The sequence below is a fragment of the Culex pipiens genome, chromosome 2 (genome assembly GCF_016801865.2).
Source record: "Culex pipiens pallens isolate TS chromosome 2, TS_CPP_V2, whole genome shotgun sequence".
Classification (NCBI taxonomy): domain Eukaryota; kingdom Metazoa; phylum Arthropoda; class Insecta; order Diptera; family Culicidae; genus Culex; species Culex pipiens.
In genome coordinates, this window is record NC_068938.1 from 169,209,405 (window position 1) to 169,220,112 (window position 10,708).

At 35.0% G+C, this 10,708-nt stretch overlaps 1 protein-coding gene across 1 annotated transcript; it reads right to left on the reverse strand.

Annotated features, from left to right (window-relative positions):
- Window positions 1-4,278: 4,278 nt before the first annotated feature.
- LOC120417251 (uncharacterized) lies at window positions 4,279-6,178 on the reverse strand. Its single transcript, XM_039579209.2, has 2 exons — window positions 5,817-6,178; window positions 4,279-5,448 (listed from the first exon to the last, which is right to left on the reverse strand). The coding sequence occupies exons 1-2, from the start codon at window positions 6,030-6,032 to the stop codon at window positions 4,897-4,899; spliced, it is 768 nt and encodes a 255-aa protein (XP_039435143.1). The 5' UTR covers window positions 6,033-6,178; the 3' UTR covers window positions 4,279-4,896.
- Window positions 6,179-10,708: the final 4,530 nt, after the last annotated feature.

Here is a 10,708-nt window from a genome sequence, read left to right on the forward strand (position 1 = left end):
GATTGGGGATTTAAAGTAGATAGACTGTTCACTTTCAAGAACGCCCATGAGATTTTTAAACCTTAGAATTCCATGATTTTTGCTGGCTTCAAAATATGAAGGGTTAAGTCACTTGCACACATCTGATTTCCGATACTTTAGAAAAAACTGCTCAGCTCTAGACAGTCTGAGCACACGTCTCGCCACAGTTTAGCGGCTAATACCCTGCTCCGCCACCGGTCAATCCGGCAAGCGCCAGGCCAGATTTGATAACATACCCTACATCCTTCTCCTATTTCTCATTCGGAAAAGAGGGACTCGAGCATGTAACATATCCACCACCGAGCCGCAAGGACATGCCGTCGTTTACCTGAACCCAAGGTAAAACAACCTTCAAGGAGTAATATGTTGACCGAGATAAGGCATCTCCTGTTCCTCTTCTTCCTTGCACCGCAGCAGTATTTGGTGAAAAGGAATGATTGATGACGGGAAGATTTAGCTTCTGTTTTACTACCTTTACCTTTCTTCGGAGTGTGAACCACTTGAACTTTTGTGCCAATCGCGTCTTTATGGATCACATTTGGGATCGAATGGTGAGGCTTCCAAGGATATTCGGGGAAAAGGTCAGGTTTCCTGGGCTGGACTCTCAAGTGGCTCTCATTGTCTTAAGCCTCCCGCAAATCTGCCCAAATCATATTACACGAAGAATGGACGATATGTGATTTCTTGTGGTTTAGGGATGCAGGAGAGCTGGTAGAAACAAAAATGAGGACCAAGCGCAGGATGCAAAACTGCTTAGAATATTATCTGGCGCCATCGATTTGTGCGGGTTTCAAGTGGTTGAGAGAGGGTTTCCACGAGACAAAGCCTAAATCCCCCGAAAGACTATCTAAAGATCAATAATTTGGCATTGTTCCCATTCTTGTCCCAAATTGGGAAAACAAAAATAAACCGCATGGAGGTACTTGAGATTTAAGTAGTATAGCTTTGCTGTGCAATGGTGAGAGGAAGGATGTTGTTGGATTCAGAACATGTTTCACCTTTGTTATTTCATAGAAAACATAAAATTTAAATAAATTTAGAAAAAAAAGACTGTTTGGAACTCATATGTACTACCATTATTCCCTTAAAACTTCAGAAATAGTCCTCAAAAACGTTTTGTGTAAATTGATAGCTTAAATGTATAGCTAGTTCAAGAATGGTTTTGCACGAAAAATATTGAAATACTTTTAAATAGTATTTTTGCCTTCCTCACCTTACTGAGGAAAGGCTATAAAATCACTCGAAAAATGAACTTCTTAATCCGACCTCGCAGACCCACCATCACGTATACCTATCGACTCAGAATCAAATTCTGAACAAATTTCTGTGCGTGTGTATGTCTGTAAGTCCGTGAACCGAAAAATATGCACACGGTTATCTCTGGACTGGCTGGACCGATTTGGACCGTTTTGGCCTCATTGGATCTGTCTTGCGGTCCCACAAGACCCTAGTTAATATTCTGATGTTTAGAAAAGTACTTCGAAAGTTATGCTTAAAAAATTATTTGACTCAGGTTTGAAAGATAGTAAAAAAGGGTGGAATTTGTTAAAAAAAAAAAAAACACATTATGTTATACATTTTTAGAAAGGTATTTAAAAGACCTTTCTAACAAGTCTAAAACATTGAAGATCTGACAACACTATCAAAAGTTATAAGCACTTAAGTGCTATTTATACACTTTTTATAGGCCGGATCTCAAATACTTTAATGAAAACGTTGCCTGGATCTACCATGCGACCCATCGTTAGATAGGTAATCAACAGACCCTTCTAACGCGCCCAAAAGATTGAAGATCTGACAACCCTATAAACAGTTACGAGCACATAAGTATTATTATTTTGATGAAAATGTTGTCCGGATCTAACAACCCTATCAAATGAAAAATATAACTTTATCAATTTGAGGAAGGCTTCAACCACCTTAGGGTGTATAAAGTAACGTTTTTTCACAGAAAATGTTATCTTTTAAGATTTTGTTGAAAGTTTTGGTAATTTTATGAAAGAGAAGAATATTTTCAGATTCAAATGTTTATTTAGCTTATACAAAGCTTAATGATCCCTGAGATTTATTCAACCGAGAAAAAATCTCAAATTTTCTCACTACCGTAAACTGGGATGACTTTGATAAGTTTGAGATTTTTCCGCAAAATGATAATTGCAAATTAAATACAAACGGAATGGTATCAAATATCTGTTACATTACTTCAAAGTACTTCAAGAAAAAGTTTAAAAATTAGTTAACTATTATTAAGAAAGTGTTGTTAATTAGGTTTATTTTTATGTTCTCAAACCTTCATGATATTCTCAAGGAAAATGAGAGAATGGAATGCATTTTCGGATTTGGGACAATTTTTCACTGAAAGAAGATGAAATAATTTGTAAATAATAAATTTTATGTGTTTTGAAACAGCATCGTCTGAATTATTTGCATTTTCAGAAGAACAATTTTTACATAATATAGGAAACTTTTGGTTCGTGTCTTGAATTCAGCTTAAAATTCAATTAAAATCGATGTTTTAATTTAAAAAAAACTAGCAAGGGACCATCCACAAACCACGTGGACACTTTTTTTGTAATCTCAAACCCCCCCCCCCCCCATCGTGGACAAATTCCATACAAATAAAATCTTTTTTGTATGGAGCGTGGACAATCGCCATACCCCCCCCCCCTCCCTAAGTTGTCCACGTGGTTTATGGATGGTCCCCAACTAGAAAAAATTACAACATTTTTAACATTTTTTCTTAACATAAGTTTTTATTTCGTTAAGAAGCTTGTAAACTTAGTTAACTTAAAAAAACCTTTGTATTTTATTGTTAAAAAAAAACTATAACAGCAGCCTTAGTAATGGTACATTTGACGTAAAAATAAAATTTGAGCATTTTTAATCTGATTTTAACAAGAAAATGACTATGACCATCAAAGTTACCCCGGAATTCAGTAAAAGAATCTTTACGCAACAGTTCTTTAACACCATTGATTTTTTTTTCAAACTTGTGCATGGACCTTGTTTGGCCTACCTCAAAACATGTTTTAAAAACCTTACCAGTAGCTTTTCTCATGAGTATATGAAAAAGACAAAAGTGTTCAATTTCGAACGCCTCTACCGGGATTTTGTAGCAATATGGCCGCCGAACATAGCCTGAATTTTTTAGTGCATTTGGTTAAGGTTAAGTCTTGGGTTAAGTACTTCTTTACCACGGTCAGTATGATTTCAAACCATTCCGTACGTATTTAATTTGTACTCTTCATTTTGCGGAAAAATCTCAAACCAATCAAAGTCACGCTGTTTTACGGTACATGTTTTCTATAAGATTTTGCCAGCATGAATCATTAACGTATTGTTTTATGGTTATCTTAAAAATGTGAAGTGACTAGTCAAAATAATTCTTTACTAAACATTTCATCAACACTTGCAGGAAATAGAAAAGTTGCGAATGCAACTTAAATCATATGTATCTCGGCTAATTTCAGACAAATTTTTATGGTTCTTGAAACAATTCATTTACTCTTAGATTCAGCTTTTGAAAAAATGACTTGATTTTTTAATCATTCAAATGTTATCTTTCACTAACGGAATCATTAAACTATTTTTCGAAATAGTTTGTTATGCTCTGCAAAACATTATAAAACATGGGTAAAATAAACAAAAGGATATTGTACGTTAAAATTGAGGCAAGCATGATTTTTGTCAAAAAATGATCTTAGCTAAAGTATGTGATATAAAAATCATTTCATGAAAAAACTTTTTTAAATCCCTAATAATTTTTAAGGTCGACTCGCATCGCTTGAACTAACATTAGAATCTCACTCTTGACAAAATTTTCACACAATTAATACTTTATTTGGGGAAACAATCGAAAATTTTGTCTTTCTTCATACAAATTGAATTTTATGCAGAAAGAAAGAATACGGAAAATATTTTTGTTTTGTTCATGACTCGATTATCGGATATCGCATACAAGCCATCGGAAAATCATTGCTTCGGATAATCGAGTCTGGACTGTACAACTGTCGCCATTCTTTCAGTTGCGCTGTTCTCGTGTGCGTTGTACGTTAATCTCGTGGTGGAGTTCAATGAGCTTGAGGGCAAGTTTTGGAAAAGGTAAATTAGAGGCAAATTTAACAGGTCACACTGATCTTCTATCAAAGTTGTCTGAAGATTTTACAATGTTTACTTTAAAGCTAAATAATGTCGACGAGTTTTGATCATCGGTTTGTGAGTGTCAGAGGAATTTTCAACAAAACGCCTTAATTTTAATGTTTCTTCATTTATTGCACAACAATATTTTAAGCTTATGGACAAAACAGGAGGGACATCGTTGTTTTCAATAAATAAATAAATTACAATATTAAAAATAAATAACAGTTACACTGACAATGGTTTCCTTTCTTCCTTTCCTTTCCTGATCCTTTCATCAATTTCCGTTCGGATCCAGAGAGGTAGTAGAGGCACTTTATCCTTCATCCATCTTCTTCGACTCTGATCTTCTTTCCTATTTTCCGTTTTGGCTATTTCTTCTCTCTCTCTCCCTATCACTTGTGATGCTCTCTCACAAGTACTACACGGCATCAGTCTATGATTTCTTGATTTGTGTTGTTGTTAACGTTGTTGTTGTTTTTCCCTAGAAGAACACACGCTGTTCAGTGCTATTTCCTTCTGTCGCGAAATAGACCAATAGTTTGCATGCTCTAGCTCTCATTTGGCGCTCTCTTTCTTATCTGTCATTCTCTTTCATTCTTCACTCTGGAGCGCACGCATGGTCGGATAGTTTTGGTTTCATTTGGCTTTGGCTGTTGAGGGGGTGGTTGATTGCTTCCGATTTCTTGGCGTTCTGGGTTCGATTCCTGGTTTCGAGGGTGGGGTTGTGGCTTCCACTTAGTACATGGGAGCGGCGGCGGCGGCAGCGGGCTGGTCGTAGTAGTACTGGTACGGGCTGTTCATGCCGCGAACCGGTCGCACAAAGTAGGTGGCCCGTCGGTTGTGGTCACCGGAGTGCACCTGGAAGGTGGTCTCCTCGTGGTGGTCGCTCTTGAAGATCTTCTTCAGGGCCAGGATGCTGGAGATGGTGAGGGCGACCTTGGAGATGACGAGCGCCTTGAACGCGATGGCTCCCAGCGTCTTGAGACCGATCGGTCCGGCGATTCCGAGGGCGGTCAGCAGGGCGGCGATCACGTACCGGCTGCCGTTCTTCTTGTCTCCGGAGCCACGGCCGGCCTCGGTGCGCGACGACAGGTCCAGCTTGACGGTGTGCGTCTTCAGGAACTTGTCCAGCTTTTGGATCAGGGCGCGGTCGGTTCCGCTGAGACCTTCCAGGGCGCGGGCGTCAGCGAGGCTCTCCGGGACGGCTTCGTTCTGGGCAGTGTCGTTTTCGTCCTCGGACTCGTTCTGCTTGACCAGGGTCACTCCATCGACCAGTTGGATGGAATTCTGAGGGAGGGACGATTGCAAGATTTTGGGATGTTATTAAATTTGCTAATGAAAATTTAAATATTGAAATTAGGTCACTTGTTTCAAACTGACCGCATGAAATTTAATCATTCAAACTTATTATTTTCGTCATATAAAATAGAAAAAATGGAGGCGTAAGTCTTCTTTTTGAAACTTTGTAAATAAGCATTTTGTATGATTATGGATCAGGGATTATGAACATTATTGAAATTTAGCTTTAACAGCTTCTATTTGAATTAATGAAATTATTAGTTACACAATATCAATTTTTACTTCTTCAGAAATGATTCAATCTTTCCTTTTGATATTCCCAAACAAGAGAACCAACTTCACCCCAGCATCCTTACCATGTCAATCGCCCTCGACAGCGACGTCAGCGCTTTCTGCTTGAGGCACTCGGTGAAGTCGCTCTTCTCCTGGCAGTCGTCGTACACCTTCTGCAGGACGCAAATCTCCCCGCCGAACCAGCTGCTTCCAGCGGCCCGCCACGAGCACGCGGCCATCGCTGACGAGGCCAGGCCGACCACCAGCAGCAGCTCCAGAACCAACGACCGATTGCACATCTTGACTTAGCACTGACTTGAACTCTCTACTCTACAAACTACACTGCGCGTTGCGTTTCGAAAACGCTTTTTTTCCAGGCTAGGATTTCTTCTTTTTCTTCTGAACTGGTCTCTTCCGAAAGGAGAGGAGACGCTGTACTCACTGCCACTGCACCAAAACTGCAACTAGTGATCTACGCTGATTAGGGGCCGCTTTTAAACGCAACTGAATGCTCTGGTTGAGGCGCCAATTTTCCACCAGTTTTTTTTTTTGTTTTCCTACCTTCGGAGTGGAAAAAGGAGAAAACTCGCCGAAGGTATCGTCATATGTATGAGCTCGCGAACATCGCCGATGGGGAGCTCGCTTGCTAGCTAGTAGAGCATGTATAAGCAGCCGTGGAGGCTCGTACCATTAGGTGGCTTAGCACAGTGGGATCTAAAGTACTTGATAATGGAAATCAAATTCATAAATAACCTCAGATTTCTTGCTGTGAATTAAGATGGTTTTCACTTTTTTAAATTTTCAATGTATTTTATTTTCGAAATAAAAAGTATATGTATTTTAAGATTCAATAAGGTCGATGCAAATATTTTTCAAAGTTGGCCGGGGTCGAGGAAGAGGGGCAAAAAAAATATAAAATTTTAAATAACAAGCCATAGTTTTAACTGTTGAATGCAAAAAGTGTTTTAAAATGCATTTAACTCTAGTTCAGTCGTTTTACAATCATTTGCTTTCAAAAAATTTAAGATTTGACAAAAACAAAAATTTCAGCGAAAAAATTTACTGTTCGATACTAAAAATCGAACATTTTCAAAAGTTAAAAGGATTTTTAAATCATCCCAAACATTTTCAAAATGATTCCAAACGCAGAAGAATTCATTTTAAATTCATTTCAGCTGATTGCTCTTAAATTTCCATTGTAAATAAGAAAAAAATATTTTTTGCCCCCTGATTTTTCAGGCCAACTTTAAAGGCACAAACTTTAAATTAAATTAAATCATTCGCCAAAAATATTACCAAACAACGCCTGCTAGTCATTATCTTTCCAAATACAGTAAACCGGGGAGACATTGGTAGGATTTCAAATTTTTTATGGAATATTTTCTAACTATTGAGGTTTTTCTCTTGACACAAGGTCTATGCAGTATTTAAAACAAAGTTTTTTTTAAGTGTTTAAAGAAATAGTTGCGTAGAAAATCCTTGTTTTGAATTCGGGGTGACTTTAACAGTCATTGTTTTGGCATCCTTATCTCATTGAGGAAAGGCTATAAAATCACCTGAAAATTAAAAAAAATGTCACTTGATTTTCTCGGCACTGTCCATTTTTTAAGTTGCTAGTATTGTTTCTAAGCAAAAAATCAATGTGAATAAATAGTTAACTAAGTTTAAAAGCTTTTTAAGAAAATACATTATTTTAGGTAAAATAGTTGAAAAATCACAATTTTGTCTTAAATTTGGTAAACATGTTTCGTTTATAACATTATCGATTTATATTGCATTTTAGACTGAATCCGAAGCATCAATCAAAAGTATTGACATTTTAAATGAAATTTGTTTTGCTGAAAATGCATAAAGGGTACGTTATCCATTAGTGGACCCCTTTCCTAAAGTGGTCCCTCTGAAGGATTTTTGATGAAAAAATCAATAAAATCACAATTTCAAGCGTGTTTTTGTCTGCAAATCTTTTATTTGGCATGTTCAGCATCATTTAAAACAATGTTGACTGACATCGAACTGTCCTTTTTTCCAAAATAAATGTTTTGAGTTTGACATCTGAAATCAGACATGGCCACTAGCATTTTCACAACAAAACAGCATTTCTATTTTATGATTCAATTAACTATCCAATCATTTTTTGACTGGTTATTTAACTTTAGTAGGTCGAAATAATGTGAGTTTAAGGAACTATACTAAAATAAAGCGAAGAGCTGCTCATTTTCAAGCAAAAAATAGGGGGTCCAATATAGGACAACGAAAATTGTTGTAATTAACCTAATTGCATGTTTTTCAATTCTGAGTATAAATAATGTTGTTTTCATGTTAAAAGTATCCAAAATGCTGAAGCCGTAAGAATGTATAATTAATAAAAAAACTATAGTTAATTGTACTTAACTGAAGCATCATAATTAAAGTTTGAAATGATATTTTATAATAAGATATCAATAACAAAACATTTTTTAAAAATAAACATTCGTAGTTTAATTAGCAACTGTAAACAAATCTATTGTATTGTTCGGACAACTATTTATGTAATTAATATGGAAAAATGTGTATCAAAATTTTCTTTTTAATCATTTTAATGTAAAAGTTTTCTGTGATCTTTTTTCGGAAATAAATGTGTTTAAATTTATGTTAGGTGTTTTGTTGTTATAAGCCAAATTTATTAACAAAAGATATTTGTTTATGATGGAAAATCCAACTTTTATTCATTATAGCTATCATAAGACCTCCACCATGCATCAAAACACCAAATATCGGTCAAATTTGGATAAAAATAACAGTTTTACTATAGTGGACCCGGGTCCACAATCGGATTATGGACCCGGGTCCACTATAGGAAAAGAGAGTCCATAACAGGCAACAAACTTTTTTTTCGAATGTCTATTTTTCTGCACTTAAAAACAAATTACTGATGAAACAAATAGTCAAAATTGTTCAAAAGACTTTAGATTTCATTGTTTTGTTATGACAAAGTGCTTAAAATATTGAAAAATTGTGTAAAACTCGTGCGGCTCTACTGGGGGGTCCACTTATGGTTAAAATACTCTAAATTGCAAGAACGATGTTTCAAAAACACATAACATTTATTATTTACAAAATTATTTAAGCTTCACCTAGTGTACCATTTTACGAAGAATTTGATGATGCATTCCGTTTTCTGATTCGAATTCACGTTCGTTTGTTAAAATTATGACATTTTAAGACAATTCTATTCATTATCATTTTCGAAATTATAGTTAACTTACTATTTAAACTTTTCAAAATTTTATGAAAACTCAATGTTGTTCCAATTTCACAAACAATTAAATTCAATTCAATTGAATTAGTGGTTGCATTTAAATTTCTGCTGCAGGGTGTTACAATTGCAACTAAAAAAACAACCGAGATCTCTTCAAAGAGGGTGTATTTAAAAAAAAAAAAAAAATCCTACTAATGAATTGAAAACATAAACTTGTCGATTTTCAGAAGTCAAAATTGATGCTTCTTATATGCACAGTTATATGCAAAATCATTTGAAAGTACAATTATTTTGTAAAAAAGAAATAAGCAGAAGATAATAGGGTGACGAGCGGAAAATCAACCATTTTCGGATCTCTCGATTCCAGGATAATTTTTTCGAGACTCCCGAGAATTTTTAACGTATCTAAGCAAAATAAAAAACATATAAAATATATTTAAAAAAACACACACACAATTATATAAAAAATATTTGCAAAAATTGAAATTGGATTTTCAAGTACGAATAAACCAATGCTTCTCTAACCTTCTTATACAGCAAGTGTAAATTTTAACGAATCTAAAAATCCAATAACTAAAATTGAGAGCGACCGAAATATTGTGGACCCTAAAAATTTACCTAAAAGCATTCTTATTCAGAGTTTAGTATAAGCATACACTTCAATTTTTTTTAACTCTTTTTTCAGGGCATTAAAATATATATTTTCACCTACTAACAAAACAAATTTGAAGATGTTTGGTTGCATCTTTGCCGAGATATAACAATTTCAAGTTAGCAGTTACAAACGATACCTCAACACTGTCTTGACCAAATCAGCTCAAAATGTTGTTGAAGACTCGTTAAACCGATTCCGTGTGCATGATAAAGCCCGATTTTGAAAAAAAAGATAAAAATATTTGTGTTTTTCATAAAAAAAAAACCGTTAGCTTTAGTTTTTTTGTATTTTTTAAAAAACATTTTTTTTAAATTGGGCTTCGTCATGCGCATGGGCTACATCTTGAGATTCTTCACCTCAAATTTCAGCCAATTTGGTCCATCCCATCTCGATATATCGTGGCACCCGTAAATCAACTCGGGGTTTAGAGAAAAACGCCAACAAAGTTTGACAGCCCGCTTTGCGCATAGCAAAATTTTGAATTCAAATCGTCTCTCACTCAGTTAAATCATGAAATATCTTCATATAACTTTCAGGAGTGATTAATAATCATCTTTTGAGTGGATTTAACAAATATTCTGTGATATGAAATTTTGTGATTTTCTACATGTATGTAACCCCTTAAAAATGAAAAAACAACCTTTAATTATTGTTGTGAGTCTTTATTTGCCATATTGCAAAAATCGCGATACTTTGAAATTATATATAAGCTATTTTATTACTTAACAAATATCTAATAACAAGTTTGTGCAACTTTTGAAAAATCACTCATGGCGAATTAAGAATCGTGTACATTTAAACAATTATGAGTCCCGAAAATCTCACGAAACGATCTTGTTTTTGCAGATTCACAAAAATAAATAAATAGTAGACATAGTTCCCGAAAGTAATAACGATATTGAAAATTAAAAACTTAGCTTTTTGCATTTAAGAAAATGTTCATACAATTAATGATTTAGCAAAAAAAATCATACAATGGTGATTCAAAACTAAACAAAGATGAGATAAAAACTTAAAAGAATAGTCTAATTTTCAAAAGAAAGCACTGACTCACACAAAACTCGATTTCAATACTCATACTT